Consider the following 22,828-nt stretch of genomic DNA (forward strand, 5'->3'; position numbering starts at 1 on the left):
CTTGATTTGTCGCTCCCTAGTCTATTGCTAGCCTCCACTTGTACTGAGCGGGAACTCTGCTCGTGCTTCCAACCACATGAAAACCAAGTTATTCCAGAGTGTCCACCATAAATACCTATGCATGGCATTTCAAACCATTCCAAGTAAATTCTCATGCGCTACCTTAAAACCTTCAAAATGCTTCTCAATTTGTGTTTATGTTTCATAGCTCATGAGGAAGTATGTAGTGTTTAGCTTTCAACCTTGTCATTTACTTTTGACGGACTCTCATATGGACTAGTGGCACATCCGCTTATCCAATAATTTTGCAAAAAGAGCTGGCAATGGGATTCCCAGTCCCGAATTAATTAACTTAAATAGACACTCCTCCATGGTTTGTGATTGTTGGACGGCACCCGAAGGATTCGGTTAGCCATGGCTTGTGTAAGCAAAGGTTGGGGGGAGTGTCATCATCATAATAAAAATAAAATAAAAAGGCACTCCTTCATGGTATGAGATTGTTGGCAGGCACCCGAGGATTCGGTTAGCCATGGTTTGTGTAAGAAAGGTTGGAAGGAGTGCCACATAAATATGCAATAATTCATGGGAGCCGCTCTTGAAAGTCCGGTTGGCGAGGTAGTTGGTGTACCCATTACCATTCGTTGACAACAACAAACACCTCTCAAAATAATTTTACTCCTGTCTTTATAAAAATGAAAAGCTCTAGCGCATGTTAATCCCTGCTTCCTTCTGCGAAGGGTCAATCTTTTACTTTTATGTTGTGTCTCCATTATTTCTTTGAGCATTATCTTGAGAGCACAATTGTCATTCTTACTATAATATGCTTGTCTCAAAATATGATTGATTGTGGTATAACTTTGATGCATTTATCTTTTGACAATCACTACTTCTAGTCTTTCTATGAACTCCAGAGGTGCCCGGGCATTTATGTTTTGCCAATCAAATACAGGCAAGCGAGATACCACTTTATCATACTCTCTTATGAACATTGCAATCTTGCTTATATACATGATTCATGATGCTTATTATTAATTGTTGGTACCTCTCCATGATTGACATAGCTGTTAGATGATCTTATTTGCATGTATCTCATTATGAACTGCTTAAGTATTAGCCATAGCATGAGAATATATACATCATATGAGCAAATGTGTTCGTGAAAGTTCTTTTATCGCTCAGTTGTTAACTGAATTGCTTGAGGACAAGCAATAAGCTAAGCTTGGGGGGAGTTGATACGTCCAAAACGTATCTACTTTCCCGAACACTTTTGCTATTGTTTTGCCTCTAATTTGTGTATTTTGGATGCAACTAACGCTGTTTTCAGCAAAACTGCTCTGGTGTCTCGTTTTTGTGCAGAAATCCAACTTTCGGGAAAATCCTCGGAATTTATGCAGAAGGCCCTATTTTCCCAGAAAACTGACGGAGCCAGAAGGACAAGTAAGGTGGAGGCCCGAGGGCCCCACACCATAGGGCGGCGCGGCCCAGGGGGGGCCCGCGCGGCCCTATGGTGTGGCCCCCTCGGCCGGCCTCCGACGCCCTCCTTCGGACTACTTATTGGCCTCGACCTAAAAACGCAAGGGGAGAAGTTGAAGTCGCCAGAAACCCTCCAGAACGCCGCCACATCGCGAAACTCCGTCGCGGGAGCCAGAAGTCTCCGTTCTGGCACTCCGCCGGGACGGGGAATTGGAGGAGATCATCGCCGCCATCACCGCCAACGCCTCTACATCAACCAGCCATGTTTCCCCCATCCATGTGTGAGTAATTCCCCCGCTGTAGACTGAAGGAGATGGTAGGGATTGGATGAGATTGGTCATGTAATAGCATAAGATTGTTAGGGCATAGTGCCTAGTGTCCGTAATTGGTACTTTGATGATATTGTTGCAACTTGTTATGCTTAATGCTTGTCACTAGGGCCCGAGTGCCATGATCTCAGATCTGAACATGTTATTGTTTCATCAAGATATTCATTGTTTATGGTCTTACCTATAAGTTGTATACACATGTCGCTGTCCGGAACCAATGGCCCCAAAGTGACAAGAATTGGGACAACCGGAGGGGATGGTAGCGATGTGAGGATCACATGTGTTCACGGAGTGTTAATGCTTTGCTCCGGTACTCTATTAAAAGGAGTACCTTAATATCCAGTAGTTTCCCTTGAGGCCCGGCTGCCACCGGCTGGTAGGACAAAAGATGTTGTGCAAGTTTCTCATTGTGAGCACGCACGACTATATATGGAACACATGCCTATTGATTGCTTTGTACTTGGACACCGTTTTATTATTATCTGCAAATGCCCTGCTATGATTGTTACATGAGTTTCTCTCATCCATGCAACGCCCGTTCATCCGTCCCCGTGCCTACAGTATTTTAATCCTGCTGTTTACTAAAATCACTACTGCTGTCTTTGTTACTCTGCTGCTGTTATTTCACTACCGCTACTGCTATAAAACTGTTACTACTGATAAACTCTTGCGAGCAAGTCTGTTTCCAGGTGCAGCTGAATTGACAACTCCGCTGTTAAGGCTTCCAAGTGTTCTTTGTCTCCCCTTGTGTCGAATCAATAAATTGGGTTTTACTTCCCTCGAAGACTGTTGCGATCCCCTATACTTGTGGGTCATCAATGCCCATGGAGGGTTTTTATAGCACGGGACTCAGAGAAAAGGCGGAAAATCTTGGCGGGAATTCCTAGCGGGAAATATTGGCGGGGAAAATATGGCGGGAATTTTGGGTGGAAAAAATTAGGCGCGATCTTTTTTCAGGAAATCAACATTTCTTTATTAATACATCTGACGAAATAACGATGCAAATATAACTAAAATTAAAATACGGCTAATCTGTACAACGGAATTTAAGATATAGCGAGAAAGTAAAACTGAAATTAACATGCCATGCGTCCAGCGTGGCTATTTTCCCGTCTTGTCGCCGCGTTCTTCTGCTGCCCGCGCCTCAGCAACACTTTCTCTTAATCTACTAATTTCCGCTTCACGGGCCTCCCTGCGCACCTCTTCCTCCGCATACCTACGCGCAACCTCATCATCCATCCTCTTCTGATTCACCTCACGATTTCGAGCTGCTCCGCCCTTAATTTTTGTATCTGTCTCTCTCTGCTTTATCATTAGCAACAACTTTTTCCCTACGCACCTCCTCATGGAACCTTGCCCATGCACGCCGATGTTTTTCCTCCACCTCACGGCGTGCCCAATCCGGCTACTCCTGGTCTATCTAGTGAAACCACTTGCAAAGGGGCGGGGGAGACTGCAACGTAAATAATACGGTTAATAAACAAAAACTAATGACATATAAATATGATTTTTAATCATGCTATTAGAACATAAGGAAGGACGATGGACTTGTTTGTCTGGGTGGAGCATGATCGTAGTTCGCGCACATGAAATATTCATGCCAAACTTATCGGAAAAATCCACCACCTCCTTCACCTTCGCAAGGCGGCCGCACCAACACCTCTCTGCTCTCACCCTCGGTGGCATGCTTGCATTCTTTCCCTTCATCAACCTAAAATCCTGGTTCGAACAAGGCACACTCATACTCGCTCAAATATTTTCCGCACGAAAGAGAGACGCGGAGAAGGCAAACTCGATCCTGCTGTTTTGATTTGTATGTGGGTAAGACGACTTATATAGTCTTCACTTAGTGTGAGCAGTACCAAAAAATTAGTGCAGAATAATTGGCGTAGGTTGTCGGTGCTCTATTTTCTGTATCAGTACAGAACTTCTACTTAGATAGACTGCTTTCGGTGATCAATTTTCTGTATCGAGCGGGAATCTCCGATAGCCTCATGTCTTGTCGATTGGAAATCAGGGCAATAGTGGCATGAAAATCAGTGTCGTCAGTGGCAGGCTGTCACGTGACTACTGTCGGGCCCTGCCGCCACCAGCACTGGAGGCAAGCTCCACGTAGCCCTGCCACCGGAGCCCGGGGCGCCATGGCCCGCAGAGCGGAACGGCGACGTACGGAGAAGCTTTGCGCCCTAACGTGCCGGCACGCGCAGGGACGGCAAGCCCTGCCGCCACCACCCGTGGCGGCATCTTGCCACGTGTCGCCAGGGCCGCTGCCGCCACGCCGGAAGTGGTCCTTTTTGGCAAATCGATTCACAGGTGGTCCTTTTTATCAATGAATTGGGCAGGGTGGTCTTATTTGCCAAAAATTCAAGTTCCGACCCAGACTTTTGGTGGACATACGTGCGTGTGTATTTTTTATGAAGAGTTAAATCAGGAAAAAATACTAAATGACTCAAAATACACCGCATAAATCATGCATGTGGAGAAAACGTATGCAGGTACGTGCACATCAAGTTCAAAACTAAAATGGAAAAGTATGTTTTTTTTGCGAAAAAATACAAAAGTATTTTATGCAAAAAAAGTCCATGTAATAGTTCAAGAACCGGATCTCTGCGGTGCATAAAAATACGGTTTCATTGTTTATTCCTATGTAGGTTGCACACAATTATATTTTTACTTAAAAGTTTGTGTGAGTAAGTATCAAGGTAATATGTATGTCTATAATCTATTTAAAAAAAAAATTTGGTTTAACAATTTTCAGAATCGGGCCTAGACCCATGTTCTACCGGCTATTTTCGCCGAAAGTTGCACTTTATATTTAGGCTTTTTTGTAAAGAAAATATATTGATATAGTCTGAACATTCACTTTCGAATCCGTGCAATATAAGTGCAACTTTAGTGGCCATTGTGTAATCTCCCGGGAAAATTGAGAAGATGAGATATCTGTGTAATGGATTAGAGAATTAGTGGTCCATTAATTCCAGCAAGCACGGCATTAGTCTATCGAACACATTCTCAATCCGCCGTCGTCAACAAAAACCCACTCGTGTAGTTATAAAAAAATGCCACTAGCCTGCTCTTACGTAACGTATGGACTGATTGGTTCAGTTATTATTTATTAACTCGTAAGTGTAGATCGTTTGTAAAAACTAAACAAAAAAGTAAAGCCACCTACGGGAGACGTGCGTGCGTATTCATCCATGATCGATCGATGCATTCTTTCACACGCGCCCGGCGTTACCACCTTATTATTTTCTCGACAAAATTTCACAGATGACGTCGCGTACTTAATTACGGTCGATTTGGCCGGCTCGGTACTATCAGTACTATTTATGCATGCCATTGCTTCCTAGCTTAATTTACACACTCCCATCCTAAACTCGACCACCAGCCTTATCTGTTAGCTTAAGCTCGATCTATAACCCCGCAAGCAAAAGCTCGATCAAGACAGGGATTCAATTAGATGACGTCTCCTCTCTCGGGTTTGATGGTTCTCCTGCTCGTGGCAAACCTCGTGCACTGCGCAGTCCATGCATCAGCCTCCGGCGCCAACCCCACGGCCGGGTTCGTCAAGGTGGACCTGACCGACCGCAACTTCCAGGTGCAGAGCCCCTACAACGTGCCGGAGAGCCAGCGGTTCCAGTACAGTCACGGTGTCCGTCAGTTTTGGATCCTTGACACCGACAAACCCTTCAACACCGCCACCAACACCAACCCCCGCACCGAAGTTAGGCTCCGGGTAAGTTAACCACCTACGAATCCATGATCTAGCTAGTTTCAACGTGGCATTTCTGCGTTTGCTTCTCATTTGTCACAAGAAAAGGAAAATAGGGTTTAATTAAGCGTGTGAAAATGGTTGCAGGGCCACGACTATTCGTCGGGAGTGTGGCAGTTCCAGGGATACGGGTATGTGCCATCGGGCACATCTGGCGTGTCGGTGATGCAGATCCACAACGAGGAAGGTGCGGAGCACTCGACGGTGCTGATGCTGCACGTCTACGACGGTGTGCTCCGTTTCTACAGCGGGCAGGCAGTGGAGGGGAATATCTATGACCGTTGGTTCCGGCTCAACGTGGTGCATGATGTGGATAGGTCCACGGTGGCTGTGTACATTGATGGGGAGAAGAGGTTTGCAACCGATGTCACCCCTAGCCAGTCATACTACTTCAAGTTCGGTGTCTACATGCAGCACCACAACTGGTCACCATGCATGGAGTCGCGATGGACTAACGTTACCGTCTACACCAAGCCATAGGCCATCCATCCCGATTCTTTGTGCATATGTATTTGCGGACATGACTGATAGTATTTTTTTTGTCGTCAGATCATATACACATTTATTATTATTTTTGTGGTGAGAATACATAGTGTGTAACTATGCTTATATGTATTGTAAATGGAGCTGTATAAATTATTGCATGACTACAATTTTTTCGATTTGACTATTTCATCAATAGTCCAATTTTTAAAACTGATCTTGGTCACTTCTCAAAGATTTTCGATCAACATAACACCGTTCTCGTCTAAACCCAAAATTTAGCGTCTACATGCAACACCAGAACTGGTCACCATGCATGGAGTCACGCTGGACCAACGTCACCGTCTACACCAAGCCCTAGGCCGTCAATCCTGATACATGTGTACATATGTACATACGGACATGGCTGGTATATAGTATACATTTCTTTTTTATTTTGATGTTGAATCATATACATATTTTTTATTATTTTTAAGGTGAGATCATATACATAGTGTAGAACTATGCTTATATCTACTGCAAGTGGAGATGTATAAATTATTGCATGATTCCTTTTTTGAATTGATTATTTCATCAGTAGTCCAAATTTTTAAACCTGATCTCGGTCACTTCTCAAACTTCCTGATCAACACATAACACCGCTTTCATCTAAACCTCGGGCACTAGAAACATCGCATGATCTAGGATGGCCGTATTTGTTGCCGCCCATAACATATATTAAATTTTTTTAATCTTAATCTTATCTTTTATTTTTTTCATACAGTTCATGGGAATTCTTAACGTGCAGTGACAAAAAAATTATGCACTTCTAAATTAAATGCAGTAGTGTTCATATTTATAACAAAATATGTCCTTGTACATCGAATAATGTCTTCATATGTACAGAAAATGTTCATGTATCTGAAAAAGGAAAAGAAAAATAGAAAAAATATCAGGAAAATAGAAAAAATGATGGAAATACAAAAAAAATATGTCCACGTGGACCAACTAGCCTATTTCAAAAAATTACTTGCATTTTTTCTTAAAAGAAAATAACGTAAAAAATCTTTCATATTCATTAATATGGAATATGCATCAAGTAAGATTTCCGAGAATAGGAAGGTTTTTGTGTGCTCCTCGGCCACATGGACTAACTTGCGTACATGTTTGTCGACATTAGTACGCCTCAAAACAAATCCGAAGCTCACAAATGTTGAGACAAGCTATTGATATCGCGGACTGAAAATATAATACCTGTTCTTGCTAATTCTCAGTTGCCTCTAATTAGTCACGTAAAGTTCCATTGTGCACTATGTCGTGCACTTTTGAATTCAATCAATTTTAGTGTAACTCAGTGGTGGTCCATTGTGCAATCCCCGCACCAAAAAAAGACATTGTCTAACGAATTAGTGGCCCATTCCAGCACGCACGGCATGTAGCGTCGACGTGCATATTTGTTTCATAGTCTATCAAACAGCCGTCAAACAATAACAAATTTGTAATAAAAAAAGAAGCTTCCCTATAAAAAAACACTATCTTGTTCGTACATAACGTATGGAAATAGAACTACCGAAACGTACGTATTCTTCCAAGAACATTTCACGGGCAGACGACGTACTAGCGTACTTAATTAATTACCATTTGGCCGGCGCGGTAGTACTATTTATGCATGCCATTGCTTCCTAGCAATTACATTCGCATCTAAGCTTGATCGATCAACCTTCTCAGTTAGCTTAGTTAAGCTCAGCCTACACCGGGATTAACAAATTAAGATGTCATCTTCTATGGCGAGTTCTTTGCTAGCCCTGCTTGTGGTGATCGTCGTGCACTGCATCGTCCATGCATCGGCCTCCGGCGCGAACCCCACAGCCGGGTTCCTGAAAGTGGATCTGACCGACGGCAACTTCCAAGTGCAGAGCCCTTACAACGTGCCGGAGAGCCAGCGGTTCTGATACAGTCACGGTATCCGTCAGTTTTGGGTCCTTGAAACCGACAAACCCTTCAACACTGCCACCCACACCAACCCCGCACCGAAGTCAGGCTCCGAGTAAGTTAACCACCTGCAATCCATGATCTAGCTAGTTTTAACATGGCATTTCTGCATTTGTAGCTAGTTTCAACGTGGCATTTTTGCATTCGATTCTCGTCTGTCTCGTGAAAAAGGAAATGGGCTTTAATTAAGCGTCTGAAAATGGTTGCAGGGGCACGATTACTCGTCTGGAGTGTGGCAGTTTCAGGGATACGGGTATGTGCCGTCGGGCACATCCGGCGTGTCAGTGATGCAGATTCACAACGAGGAAGGCGCGGAGCACTCAACTGTGCTGATGCTGCACGTCTACGACGGTGTGCTTCGTTTCTACAGTGGGCAGGCCGTGGAGGGGAACATCTATGACCGTTGGTTCCGGCTCAACGTGGTGCATGATGTGGATAGGTCCACCGTGGCTGTGTACATTGATGGGGAGAAGAAGTTTGCCACCGATGTGACCCCTAGCCGGTCATACTACTTCAAGTTTGGCGTCTACATGCAGCACCACAACTGGTCGCCCTGCATGGAGTCGCATTGGACCAACGTCACAGTCTACACCAAGCCCTAGGCCATCAATCCCACTTCATCTGTACATATGTACCTACAGACATGGCCGGTAGCATACAATTTTTTTTATTTTGCCGTTGGATAATATACATATTTATTATTATTTTTATGGTGAGATCATATACATAGTGTAGAACTATGCTTATATCTACTGCAAATGGAGCTGTATAAAATATTGCATGATTTTTTTTAATTGACTATTTTATCAGTAGTCTAATTTTTAAACCTGATCTCGGTCACTTAAGCTTTTCGATCAACACATAACACCGTTCTCATCTAAACCTCGGGCACTAAGCCGATAGTAGTCTAATGAACTTGCAAACATCGTAACCCCATACCCATGCATCTTCATTCTCCAATCCTCACTCTCAAAAAAAGGCCATAAGCCCTTCAACACTGCCACTCACACCAACCCCCGCACCGAAGTCAGGCTCCGGGTAAGTTAATCACCTGTGAGCCATGATCAAGATAATTTCAATGTGACATTTCTGTATTTGCTTCTCCTATTTTATAAGAACTAGTTGAGTGCCCGTGCGTTGCTACGGATCTTACGAAAAAAGATTATTTTTTATCGAACATGTAAACATAAATTATATTTACATATTCATATATATTGACAAAACTAACTTATAGTATTACCAAAACATAGTCTACGAATATCATGCAGCTGATGCATCAATTCCAACTCACAAGAAGATAACACTCTTCTCTTCCTCTTGTCTTCTTGACTCCAACCATTAGCTTGGTTTTGAGGTTTTGCTAGGCTTTACGGTTGAGCAACTCAATAGTACATAAATGTCATACAATCCATGTGTCAATTACAACCTAAGAAGATAACACACTGATCTTCTTTTTTCTTGGTAGTTCCACCCTTTCGCTTTGTTATTGAGGCTTTTCTAGGCTCAACAGTTTGTACCTCAACTTTGTGTTGTCATCGTAACAGCCGCCTTTGCCTTCAATTCTAAGGGGAGTTCCTTGTCAATGGTTTTGCCATCAGCTCTGCGAATATTTCCGCTCGCCTTGTGGCATCACTGCGATACCTTTTTTTTATAATATGGAGAAGAGTTATTAATGCTGCCATAAGAGTTGAATCTAGTTGCTGAATACAATCAGCGGTTTTCATTTTCATGGGACCTCCCGTACATGATATCATTCAGTTTCTATGCCTTCCGTTGTATGTAGTTCATAAAAACTGATTGAAACTTGATGAATCAATGTGGCTGCAAATAAGTTACGATATCAAATAAGCATATCAAATAAGTTATCATGACTGCAAGAACAATAAGTATGAGAGTACACATTAGGCAAAATAAGGAATCTATGAAACTCCCCTGTTGGAACATAAACAATTTCGGTCATACTAAGGCAGATAATATTTGATTGTTGCAAATGGCAAAAGTTATAAAGAAAATATGCAGTCCATAATTTTCCAAGAAAAAATCCGTAGTTACTCGACTTCAGCAATTGTTTGCATACAATAAGATCCTTCGAATATGTGACTATTGCCTACTCCAACAATACATTAGATGAAATAAAAACTCCCCATACCTTTAAAAGAGGCACCCCTTTAGGTCTCTGTTGAAATGACTGATGAAGTTTTTGCACAATAAATCTGAAAATCTTTATGTTTTATATAACCGGAGCCAATAAAGCAATATCTATGACTTTATTCACAGTATAAGCAGACAGATGCCCAGACTTTGTTCCTACCTATTATAAAATATAATACTTCCACTGGTTCAAAAAAATTGCTCACATGTGTAGATACATCCATTTCAGAGTGATTATTTCAAACCAGAGGGAGAATTTTTTTTTCAAAAATGTAAATACAATCTATTGAGACCTTAAGTATATTTTGCTTGCAGGCAACCATCTATCTTACGATCATGAGAAATGGAGTTTTTTGTACGGACATCTACCTTACATGTTGCACATCCCATTATCGGATCAACTTCCATGTGTGGCAAACCGGCTCTGAACATCTTCCCCACCAGGTTCCAAAGTCCAAATTGGTGCATCACAGACAAAAGTAATAAAAACAAAATAACACTATGGAGCATACTGTCATCAGCACCATCTTCTGTAATGACAATAAAGGTTATATTCTACAAGTCAGTACATGACCCATTTTTATCCTCTATTTTTTTTCTAAAAGAACTCCCCAAAGTATGTTTACATCGCTCATCACAGTGTGCTCGAATAACAATAACCTCACAATGATGCCCATATCTGCTGAGGTGACCAACTTGGTCTCTCCAAATATGTGGGGAGGCCACTATCAGTGCTGACAACAATTTCACACATGCATCATTTCTTACTATTTCTAGTATCTAATTGAGGAAATAAACATTCAGTAGATAGTTAAATGAAATTTAGAATACATAACCAAGAATGTGCACTGAACTCACTAAAATCTGCAAGTTGACATTATGTGTTGCTCTAGTAGCGGTGTTCATCTGCAGTTCCTTGTTTCCGTTTTGCCACTGTATCTTGAACTACATTCGGAGGTTCCATATAAAAAACATTAGCATGTACTGTAACCATGAGAGGTATTAAACAAAAGGGCCACAACATTAAACACAGAAATCATTGGTTTCGTGCTATTAAGAAATTTTGTCTGGAGAAGCAAAGCACCATTTCAAGGATATTAGCAGACTATGAATAATTTTAATAAGAAGCAAAGCACAAATACAAGGAGATTAACAAAATATGAATATTTTTTATAAGAAGCAAAAAAAAACTACCATTGTAGCAAAGATCACATGAGAAATTGTACACTATTAAGTACTCACCAGGTATGAGAGGAAGACGTGCTCTGTTGCGTATGGTCAGTAAACTCCTCAAAGATAATGGACTTGCCAGCCGATGAAGTTGTCATCAATCAACTGCTCTGGGCTAGGTAGTCACTGGTGCCGAGGACACCCCTGCCGATATTAATTGATATAGTAGCTTCCAGGAGGTAGAGGTAGCAACCCTCTATCTCAGATCTAAGGCATGAAATATTTTCATCTAGCTCATCATCGTTCTTGAGGAGATGAATAAAAATGTCACGGAATTTGTACAAAATTGAGCTCTACTCAGAGAGCAAATTAGTCAGCAAGTTTAACTGAAAAAATGGTTAGTTCGTGTTTTCCTGTATCCCCGCCACTCCTCCCAAATATCAGCTCATCTCTTACTAAAATCTTCTAGTAAATAGGACGGACACTATCTATCTCTATTCTTTTATATGGCTTGTCCTGGCTCACGGGGTCTTGTAGTACTATTCTGCTTGACCACGGAATCTAGGGAATAGTAGCTGAAATCTACAACAATGAGGTAAACATATGTCACTTGATATTTTTTGATTTTACGCTAGCCTGTTGCTGCTTTACTACTTCCTGTGCTTGACATTTTCTTGATTAGTAGTGGCACCTATCTCTGAAATTCGGTTCTAGTCTGCAAGCAACCATGCTGGCTTCTCTTATTTTGTACTTTCCAGTCCACAACGACAGATCCAGAAATCCTGAATTCCAATCCCTAGCACAAAGCAGAGTAGTTTAGATAGGGCCACACTGCATAGCTGCAGCATGCATCTCGCGCAGCAACTCAACAAGCGCCAGCGACCTCTAGTATAGGAGGAGCTCGTAGAGGCATACCTGGTGCTCCACCACCTCCATACGTGCTCCGGCTTCAGGATGTGGCCTCACCAGTTTGGCCGGTCGTGCTCGGATGGCGGGCACGGAAGATCTAGGTCTCCTCCCTGGTTACTTCGGTCGGTGGCAGGGTGCAAGATCTAGGCGGCGACAGGGAAGATCAGCTCGGACGGGGAGCCAAAGAGTTCGCGGAGGCAGTGAGAGGTGGAGCGTCGGTAGCTCGGGGGGCGGCGGTGGGTATGTGGCGGCGGGTCGTTTCAAGGGAGGAAACCCTATGCGTGAGATGAGGAGGGGAAAAGAGAGAAAACGTTTTGCTGATCCGGTGCGGTGGCAATTTCACTGATATTAGTGCCACGGACCGGATGTTGATTTTCAACCGTGGATCCTTGATCGTATGGTATGGATGTCTTCAATGTTTGATGTCAAAGTGAGACAACATCCCCAACTCCAATATAGTAGTAAAGAAAAATGAATTAGCTCTAATTATAAGCGTCTAAAAATGGTTGTAGAGGCACGACTACTCATCGAGTGTGTGGCAGTTCCAGGGTTGCAACTACATGTTGTCTGGCACATCGGGCGTCTCCGTGATGCAGATCCACAACGAGGAAGGCACAGAGCACTCGACGGTTCTGATGTTGCAACTCTAAGACGGTGTGTGATGTTGTGTAGAGTAATGAAGTTGGGAAATCCCAAGAGGAATGTATGATAAGCACAACATCAGTTTTACCTCAGAAAGAAACTAAGGTTTAATCGACCAATAGGAGAAAGAAATCACTTCTGAAGGTTGTTGCTGGCTGACTTTGGCAGGACGCACTACCGGTGTCAGCAACAACGTGGAACCTGCACACAACACAACCAAACTACTTTGCCCCAACTTACAGTGAGGTTGTCAATCTTACTGATTTTGCTGAAAATAAAGGATTAGACGTATAGTGTGGAAAGAGATATATGTTTGCAGTGAAATAAAGAGAACAGTGTTTGCAGTAAGGAAACAGAACATGTATTTGCAGTAGATGGTTTTATAAGTGTAAAATAAAGGACCGGGGTCCACAATTCACTAGAGGTGCCTCTCCATAAAGATAAATAACATGTTGGGTAAACAAATTACAGCTGGCAAATTGACAGAATAAAGACCATACATGACAAGATGATTACTATGAGATTCATTTGGGCATTACATCGTAGACCGTAATCCAACTGCATCTATGACTAATAATCCACCCTCATGATATCATCCGAACAACTTTGGGTATTAAGCTGCAAGCAACAGATTATTGCATTAAGTAAAGTGTGTAAAGTAAGCAATAAAATTATCCTTGGATAAAGCATTGTTGTTTCTCCCTAGTAGCAACAGCACATCTACAACATTAGGAGTTATTGTCACTCTCCCAGATTTCTAGAGGCATGAACCCACTATCGAGCATAAATACTCTCTCTTAGAGTCACAAGCACATACTTGGCCAGAGCATCTACTAGCAACGGAGAGCATGCAAGATCACAAATAACATATAAACCAGATCTATAATCAACTCAATCATAGTATTCAATATTCATCGGATTCTAGCTAAACACAACATGTAGCATTACATAAATATGATATTGATCATGTTAGGCAGCTCACAAGATTTAAACATGAAGCATAATTAAGGAGGAGAAGACAACAATCTAGCTACTGCTATGGACCCGTAGTCCAAAGATGAACTACTCACACATCACTTCGGAGGCGGGCATGGTGATGAAGAGGCCTCCGGTGATGATCACCCTCTCTGGCAGGGTGCCGGGAAGAGCTTCAGAACCCTCCCGAACTAGGGTCGACGATGGCGGTGGCTACGGAAGTTTTCGTGGATGGAGGCTCGGGTATTTAGGTTTTTCCCGAGGATGTCAATTTATAGGCGAAAGGGCGATGTCGGTGGGCGCCCGAGGGGCCCACACCATGCCTAGGAGCGGCCAGGGGGGTCGTGCCTAGGGGTGGTGTGGTCGCCTCCCGACTCTTCTCCGTCTCCCATTTGGACTTCGTCTTCGTGACAACAAAATAGGAACTTCGGCTTTTATTTCGTCCAATTCCGAGAATATTTCCAGAACAACTTTTCTAAAATACAAAAACAGCAGAAAATAGGAACTGTCACTGTGGCATCGTGTTAATAGGTTAGCTCCAGAAAATGCATAAAATGCCACAAAGTGTAAACAAAACTACAGAAATTGGTGTAAAACAAGCATGGAGTATCAAAAATTATAGATACGTTTGCAACATATCAACATCCCCAAGCTTAACTCCTGCTCGTCCTCGAGTAGATAAGTGATAACAAAAATAATTTTTGAGGTGACATGCAGCCAACACAATCTTGATCAAGTTATTGTAAAAGCATTGTAAGCTGAGATCAAAGTACTCTAAACATAGTTATGATAGATATAATTCTAACAATAGAACTTAGCAACTATGTTACAACATAAAAGTAACTCAAACAAAAGATCATAAATAATAGTGCAGTGAAAGCAACTGTTTGTTTTTTGGCATAGAGAAAACATAGCAAAGTGGTATTCAGCTTGTCCTTCATGGAATAGCAAAACATAAATGCATAGGACACCTTTAAAGTTCAAAAGGGTGACTAGATACAAATAGTTTGAGAACAAGCAATAACATAATTATGAATTAATCAATAATAAATATTGGAACTATGCACATTATACTCAGAATGACAACTATGCTCTCTCAGTTGGTGCATAAAGTTAGAAGATGAAGACTCAACATATAAGTAAAAGAAATGCCCTTCGCAGAGGGAAGCAGAGATTACTCATGTGCTAGAGCTTTTTATTTTGAATAAAACAAAGGTGTTGAAAATGTATTTTGAGAGGTATGTATGTCTATGTCAATGACTGGTATCAAATGGTTTATCATCCTTTCATATAATGCTTCAAGAGCGGCTCCGAGATAGTTCTCCTTTTGCACACCATTATTTAGGATCTCTCTTGTACATAGTGTGCGGAGCTTTACTTGCTTATTTTATATTTTCTTGTAGGCTGGGCACCCAGTTGTCTTGCTCTTTTTGCAATATTAAGGAATATCACATTATTCATGCTTGTCAATGTGTGAAGTCAGGAAAATACAAAAAAGCATTCAATACTTACTCATGAGCTAAAACAGGAACACAAAACAGGTAATAGTTTTTGAATGTTTTAAAGGTAGCACATAAGCAATTTACTTTGGAGTGGCGGTGAAATACCACATATAGGTAAGTATGGTGGACACAATTGGCAAACTTTGGTTTCTTTGGAAGTTGGATGCACGAGTAGAGCTCATACTCAGTACAGGTGAAGGCTACCAAAAGACTGGGAGGGATGATACGTCTCAAACGTATCTATAATTTTTGATGCTCCATGTTTGTTTTACACCAATTTGTATATGTTTTGCTTACACTCCATTGTACTTTTATACGATTTCTGGACTAATCTATTAACAAGATACCACAGTGCCAGTTCCCTGTATTCTGTTGTTTTGTATTTCAGAAAAATTATATAGCAAATATTCTCGGAATTGGACGAAACAAAAGCCGAAGTCAATATTTTACCGTGAGAAAGATGAAGTCCGGAGGGGGGGACGAAGTGGCGCCACAGGGCGGCCAGACCACCCCATGGTGCGGCCTGGGTGTGGCTCGCGCCTAGGGGTGGTGTGGCCCCCCCCCAGGCGTCCACCGACCTTGCCTCCTCCACCTATTTATTCAAGAACTCGAGAAAACCCTGGATACCCGAGCCTTCATACACGAAAAGTTCAGTCGCGGCCGCCATAGCAGAACCCATCTCGGGGGTTCTGAAGCTCTTCCCGGCACCCTGCCGAGGGGGGAAATCATCGCCGGAGGCATCTACATCGCCATGCCCGCCTCCGAAGTGATGCGTGAGTAGTTCATCCCTGAACTATGGGTCTATAGCAGTAGCTAGATGGTTGTCTTCTTGATACGTCTCAAACGTATCTATAATTTCTTATGTTCCATGCTAGTTTTATGACAATACTCACATGTTTTATATACACTTTACATCATTTTTATGCATTTTCCGGCACTAACCTATTAACAAGATGCCGAAGCGTCAGTTCCTGTTTTCTGCTGTTTTTTGTTTCAAAAATCCTACACAGGAAATATTCTCGGAATTGGACGAAACAAAAGCCGAACTTCCTATTTTCCTCGGAGGGTTCCAAAACACCGAAGGAGAGACGGAGAGGGCCCACGAGGTGGCCACACCACGTGGCGGCGCGGCCAAGAGGGGGGCACGCCGCCAAATGGTGTGGGCCCCTCGGGCACCCCCTGCGCTGCCCCTTCTCCTACTTAATCCCTCCATCGCGAAAACCCTAGTACCGAGAGCCACGATACGGAAAAAGTTCCAGAGACGCCGCCGCCGCCAATCCCATCTCGGGGGATTCAGGAGATCGCCTCTGGCACCCTGCCGGAGAGGGGAATCATCACCGGAGGGCTCTACATCACCATGCCCGCCTTCGGACTGATGCGTGAGTAGTTCATCCTTGGACTATGGGTCCGTAGCAGTAGCTAGATGGTTGTCTTCTCCTCTTGTGCTATCATGTTTAGATCTTGTGAGCTGCCTATCATGATCAAGATCATCTATTTATAATACTACATGTTGTGTTTGGTGGGATCCGATGAATATTGAATACTATGTCAAGTTGATTATTGATCTATCATATATGTGCTATTTATGTTCTTGCATGCTCTCCGTTGCTAGTAGAGACTCTGGCCAAGTTGATACTTGTGACTCCAAGAGGGAGTATTTATGCTCGATAGTGGGTTCATGCCTCCATTGAATGCAGGACAAGATGTGAAAGTTCTAAGGTTGTGGATGTGTTGTTGCCACTAGGGATAAAACATCAATGCTTTGTCTAAGGATATTTGTGTTGATTACATTACGCACCATACTTAATGACCTTGTCTGTTGTTTGCAACTTAATACTGGAAGGGGTGCGGATGTTAACCTGAAGGTGGACTTTTTAGGCATAGATGCATGCTGGATGGCGGTCTATGTTCTTTGTCGTAATGCCCTGATTAAATCTCATAGTAGTCATCATGATATGTGTATGAATCTCTATTTTGTCAATTGCCCACCTGTAATTTGTTCACCCAGCATGTTATTTATCTTATTGGAGAGACACCACTAGTGAACTGTGGACCCCGGTCCATTCTTTTACATCTGAAATACAATCATCATAATCATCGTTCTTTGTTGTTCTTCGCAAACAAATATCATTCTCCACACCATACGTTTAATCCTTTGTTTTCAGCAAGCCGGTGAGATTGACAACCTCACTGTTAAGTTGGGGCAAAGTATTTTGATTGTGTTGTGCAGGTTCCACGTTGGCGCCGGAATCACTGGTGTTGCGCCTCACTACACTCCTCCACCAACAACCTTCACGTGGCCTTCATCTCCTACTGGTTTGATAAACCTTGGTTTCTTTCTGAGGGAAAACTTGCTGCTGTGCTCATCATACCTTCCTCTTGGGGTTCCCAACAGATGTGTGCTTTACCGTCACAAGGAAGTTGTTGCCTACATGCACAACAACTCTTTTTCTGGTGCCGTTGCCGGGGAGATCAAGACACGCTGCAAGGGGAGTCTCTCACATCCAATCTCTTTACTTTGTTTATTGTCTTGCTTTACTTTATTTTATTTTCTGTCTTGTTTGCTTTCTTTATATCAAAAACACAAAAAAATTAGTTACTTGCATTTACTTCATCAAGTTTACTTTTATTTATTTCAACATGCTTCATCCTAAGTTCACTTTGAAAGATATATCGGTAGGAAGTGGGTCTATCATTGGAAAAGATAATATAGAAGAATTTTTCACTCATGTTAGTAAGGCTGAAGATTTTGAAGATGGATCCTTGGTAGAACTTGCTCCTAATTATTGCTACTGCCTCTAGATTTGTTAATCTTAATCCAATAATGCAACATATGTTTCTTACACTCGGTGATATGGAAGAAGGAGAAAAGAAAGATTTTGTTTTAGAATCCCTTCTTAGAGAATTTGGTGATGTAGCTAGAGAAGCTAGGATAGTTTTTATTCGACATAAGATGCTAGGCTTGTGTACCAATTTTGCAAATATCCTTGAAAGGAGGGAAAAAGATAGGATAAGATACACTAATAAAGCCAATTGTGAGGGGGAGATTAAAATACCAATACATTATAAACTCATAGGAATGCATGAGGCATTAGAAAAGAATTTTGATTGGATTGTTCCTGAAAATTTATTTGAGGATGATAGTAAGCCCAAAGGTAATGAAAAAGGAGTTTCTTACATAGATAAGATACAATGCATAGTTGAGAAAACTCCAAATTATGATGTTGATACTTCTTCTCTTGATAATACTTGATTTGCACTTTCTGCGCCTAGCTGAAAGGCATTAAAGAAAAGCACTTCTTGGGAGATAACCCATGTTGTTTTTATTTTTACTACTGTTTTGTTGAGTTTTGGAAGTTGTTACTACTGTAGCAACCTCTCCTTATCATGTTATTGTGCCAAGTAAAGTCTCTAATAGAAGGTTGATACTAGATTTGGATTTCTGCGCAGAAACAGATTTGCTGTCTGTCACGAATTCGTGTTTTTCTCTCTGTAGAAGAATCAAAAAAATCAGCGAAAAATCATTCGTGATCCTCAGATATGTACACAACTTTCATTAGTTTTGAGTTTTTCCATCTGAGTAAGTTAAGTGCCTCAGACAAATTCGTCTTTACGGACTGTTCTGTTTTGACAAATTCTGCATTTTATTTCGCATTGCCTCTTTTACTGTGTTGAGTGGATTTCTTTGTTCCATTAACTTTCAGTAGCCTTGGGTAATGTCCAGAAGTGTTAAGAATGATTGTGTCCTCTCTCAACATGTGAATTTTTATTTATGCACTAACCCTCTAATGAGTTTGCTTTAAGTTTGGTGTGGAGGAAGTTTTCAAGGGTCAAGAGAAGAGGATGATATAATATGATCAAGAAGAGTGAAAAGTCTAAGCTTGGGGATGCCCCCGTGGTTCATCCCTGCATATTTCAAGAAAACTCAAGCATCTAAGCTTGGGGATGCCCAAGTCATCCCCTTCTTCATCGACAACTTATCAGGTCACTTCTAGTGAAACTATATTTTTATGGGATTTCTATTTTCGTGCCCTCAGGTCCTTAGTTGTACTCAGTTTTCCCCAGCTCCTTAGTTTTTCCTCAGTTTTCTCCAAGCCCTTGTTTGAAACCCGCAGAAGCAGCTCAGACGGCAGGATTCCTGTTTAGTTGACCGTTCTGTCACGTGTGGGGCCGCGTCGTGTGGGGCTGGTAGAAAGGGACCGCGTGGGACAGGACGAGACCGCGTTTGGTTGCGCACGTGAGCAGGAGCTGGGTTCTGTCTCTCTCGGCCCCAAATTGGCATTATTAAGAGCACCTTTTTCCCCTCTTTTCTCTCTGTCCTTTTCACCAAATAAGTATCAAATCTAGAGAAGTTTGCATTTCTGTCTTTCTTCAATTATTTGTGTCTTTTAGCCCTCGTTGTTTGCCCAATATGGCAGCAAATCTAGTAGGGATCCCAATCTAGTACTCCCTCTGGTCCATATGTATGTAGTTAAATCTAGAAGCAAATCTCCAGGGTAATGTACGATAAATTCACAGTCATAGTAAATCGAGAAAACAAAGTAGGGCCAACAAAATATAGTAGAATAGGGATAGATAATAGGGATCCCTCCCTAGATAATAAGCTGCATATACAGTAGCCAACATAGTAACAGTTTCGAGGTTCTTCACAGCACCATCATACTAACAACATAACAACAAGGGATCCCTAGCTAACAACAAAGGGATCCCAACAACAAAATGGGATGCAGCAGCAGCACACGTCCAGGACTCCGCCTACCCCATCTGGCTCTCCCTCCACTTGTTGCTGCTGCTCCCCTTGGGAGCCTTGGGCTTGAGCGGAGGCATGCGCCCGGCGGAGATCTCCACCCGCTGCATGCTGCGGAGGTGCATGCCGAGCGCCCTGTGCTTGGAGCGGAAGGAGTAGACGTTCACCGTCGTGCCGACCTTGGGGAAGGTGTTGCTGATGTTCTCGGCATGCGTGATGAGGCAGTTGAAGTCCGTGCCACCGAGTCTCCTAGTGCAGAAGGGGCACCTGTAGACACCCTTGGCGAAGTAGGAGATGTACTGGCCGACCTGCAGCCTCCGCAGCACTTGGCGAGTCTTGACGTCCTCCTCCTCCTCCTCCTCGTCGCTGCCGACGTCGCTGCCAGACAGCTGATCCATATCAAATAGAAACTATGAGTGAATGAGTTGCAACGATGACGAACGTGCATGTGTTATCACCAGATTTTGGCCAAATCAGGAAGTGAGCCGTAAGGGAGATGGGCTTGGAAGGTTACATGTGGAAGATCTCTGAAGCGGCCTTGCACGAAGAATTTGGGCTAGATTGCCCGTGTATCTTTAATTATGGTAGATTGTATCTTAGATTAAAAGTTAGAGTCTGTATCGTGCACGGTGGGGATTATTCCCACGTTAGAAAGTCCCCTGGACTATAAATATGTATCTAGGGTTTATGGAATAAACAACAACCAACGTTCAACCAACCAAATCAATCTCGGCGCATCGCCAACTCCTTCGTCTCGAGGGTTTCTACCGGTAAGCAACATGCTGCCTAGATCGCATCTTGCGATCTAGGCAGCACAAGCTTTATGTTGTTCATGTGTTGCTCGTACTGAAGCCTTTTTGATGGCGAGCAACGTAGTTATCATAGATGTGTTAGGGTTAGCATAGTTCTTCGCGTAACATGCTATCGTAGTGCAACCCTTGCATATCTAGCCGCCCTTACACCTATCTTAGGTGTAGGGGCGGCACCCCGCTTGATCATTATTTAGTAGATCCGATCCGTTACGATTGCTCCTTGTTCATCGAGGATTAGTTTAATATCTGCAATAGTTAGGCCTTACAAAGGGCTGGAGGATCCAGCGACACGTAGGGTGTCGTTTGCTAGTCCTAGACAGGATGTTCCGGGGATCAACCTCGTGTTGGTTTTTAGGCCTTGTCTAGGATCGGCTTACGATCACCGTGCGTGGCCGCGAGGCCCAATCCTGAGTAGGATGATCCGATTATGCGGTGAAAACCCTAAATCGTCGTAGATCTCATTAGCTTTATCTTGATTAAGCAGGACCACCATATATTCGTGCACCTTGTACTAATCATGGGTGGATCGGCTCCTTGAGCCGATTCACAGGATAACCTGAGAGCCGATCGAGGCTCGTATTTAATGTTTACGTGTATGCCATGCAGGAAACTAAGCGAGGCATCTCCATCACCTTCCTGACCAGGTATAGGTCAGGTGGCACGCCCTTGCATCAGCATCGGACGTGTGTACCAGAAGGCTTTGCGGGCCGTCGCTCGGAGGGACCTCGGCCAGCCACAGCCCTAGGTTGTTCCCGGCTCTACGGTGTTGCCCGTCGCTGCCCGCCGGTGGGTTTTGACAGCAACACATTCTGGCACGCCCGGTGGGACAAGCTTCTACATCAACCACATCGCCATCTACATCTGAGATGGCGGACGGCACGCCAGTCACGTACGAGGATCTGACCGACGAGCTCAAGAAGAAGTATGACGAGATCAAAGTCATCCTCGAAGCCGACCTCATCGGCTCTTTCCACAGAACCCGTTCACATGGCATCAGGTGGAAGGGGTTCTCGCCTAATGGTGCACTAGATGGGATAGACCTCTCTGCCCCGTCGGAAGAACGCACCAGGTCCCTGCGGCAGGAGATCAACTACTTGGTGGCTCACTCGCTACACCGCCACTCTGAGAACCTGGTCAACACGTTGGAGCGTGTCGCTCTTCGCGTGATCCAGGAGATCATGAGGCACCAGTACTCGCCGTCAGGACCAACTCTCGGGACGCATCAAGGAGAGTTGCCACTCCAGTCCCGTCCACCGCTGCCATTTGCGCTGGCAGCACCAGAAGTGCCGACTTCACCGGCATTCGTCGTCTACAAGATCGGTGGTGACCCTAGTGACTACCAGTTCTTGCTTGAGGCGCCTAAGGAGATCCCTCACGGGTACACGTGCACGTATGTGCCAGATTGCGGTAACTGGGCGCTCACAAACCAGGCCACAACATCAGGGACTTCTGGGAAAACAGGAGGGACGTCAGCGACAGATCTTGAGAAGCGTACGTGGCTAACTAAGTACGCCACCCCGACGAACCTCCGTAGCTCAGCTCCCGCAGCTTGGCTCGTAGCTGGAAAAGCAAACATGGCTGGCTAAGTACGCCACCCCGGCGAATCTTCGTAGTTCAACTCCTGTAGCCAGCACAGCGGATCAGATCGACTACCATCGAGAGATCAGTTCGGCATGGTGCCGAAAAGGAGGGCAATCGGCTATTCCAAGCCGTACCCCGATGACTACGAGATGATCCCGCTACCACCTAAATATCGGCTCCCTGATTTCTCCAAATTCAGTGGATCAGATGGTTCCAGCTCCATCGAGCACGTAGGCCAATATTTGGCACAACTAGGACCGGCCTCAGTGTCGGATCAACTACGCGTGAGGCTCTTCTCACAGTCCCTCACG

At 43.5% G+C, this 22,828-nt stretch overlaps 1 protein-coding gene, 1 long non-coding RNA gene and 1 pseudogene across 2 annotated transcripts; 2 read left to right on the top strand and 1 right to left on the bottom strand.

Annotated features, from left to right (window-relative positions):
• The first annotated feature begins 5,286 nt into the window (after positions 1-5,286).
• On the top strand, positions 5,287-6,054 carry LOC127303523 (citrate-binding protein-like). The gene is made up of 2 exons (XM_051334246.1): positions 5,287-5,538; positions 5,662-6,054. The coding sequence occupies exons 1-2, from the start codon at positions 5,287-5,289 to the stop codon at positions 6,052-6,054; spliced, it is 645 nt and encodes a 214-aa protein (XP_051190206.1).
• Positions 6,055-7,820: 1,766 nt separating this feature from the next.
• On the top strand, positions 7,821-8,630 carry LOC127303524 (citrate-binding protein-like; annotated as a pseudogene).
• Positions 8,631-9,238: 608 nt separating this feature from the next.
• LOC127299727 (uncharacterized) lies at positions 9,239-12,589 on the bottom strand. The gene is made up of 3 exons (XR_007850612.2): positions 12,265-12,589; positions 11,422-12,145; positions 9,239-11,124 (listed from the first exon to the last, which is right to left on the bottom strand). It is a non-coding gene; the product is annotated as an uncharacterized lncRNA (long non-coding RNA).
• Positions 12,590-22,828: the final 10,239 nt, after the last annotated feature.

This window comes from Lolium perenne, chromosome 5 (genome assembly GCF_019359855.2).
Source record: "Lolium perenne isolate Kyuss_39 chromosome 5, Kyuss_2.0, whole genome shotgun sequence".
Lineage (NCBI taxonomy): Eukaryota > Viridiplantae > Streptophyta > Magnoliopsida > Poales > Poaceae > Lolium > Lolium perenne.

Excerpts from the sequence above, each read along its gene's own strand:
- LOC127303523 (XM_051334246.1), top strand. The coding sequence starts at position 5,287 with ATGGTTCTCCTGCTCGTGGCAAACCTCGTGCACTGCGCAGTCCATGCA. Across the intron at positions 5,539-5,661 it reads GCACCGAAGTTAGGCTCCGG|GGCCACGACTATTCGTCGGG; the intron begins GTAAGTTAACCA and ends AAATGGTTGCAG.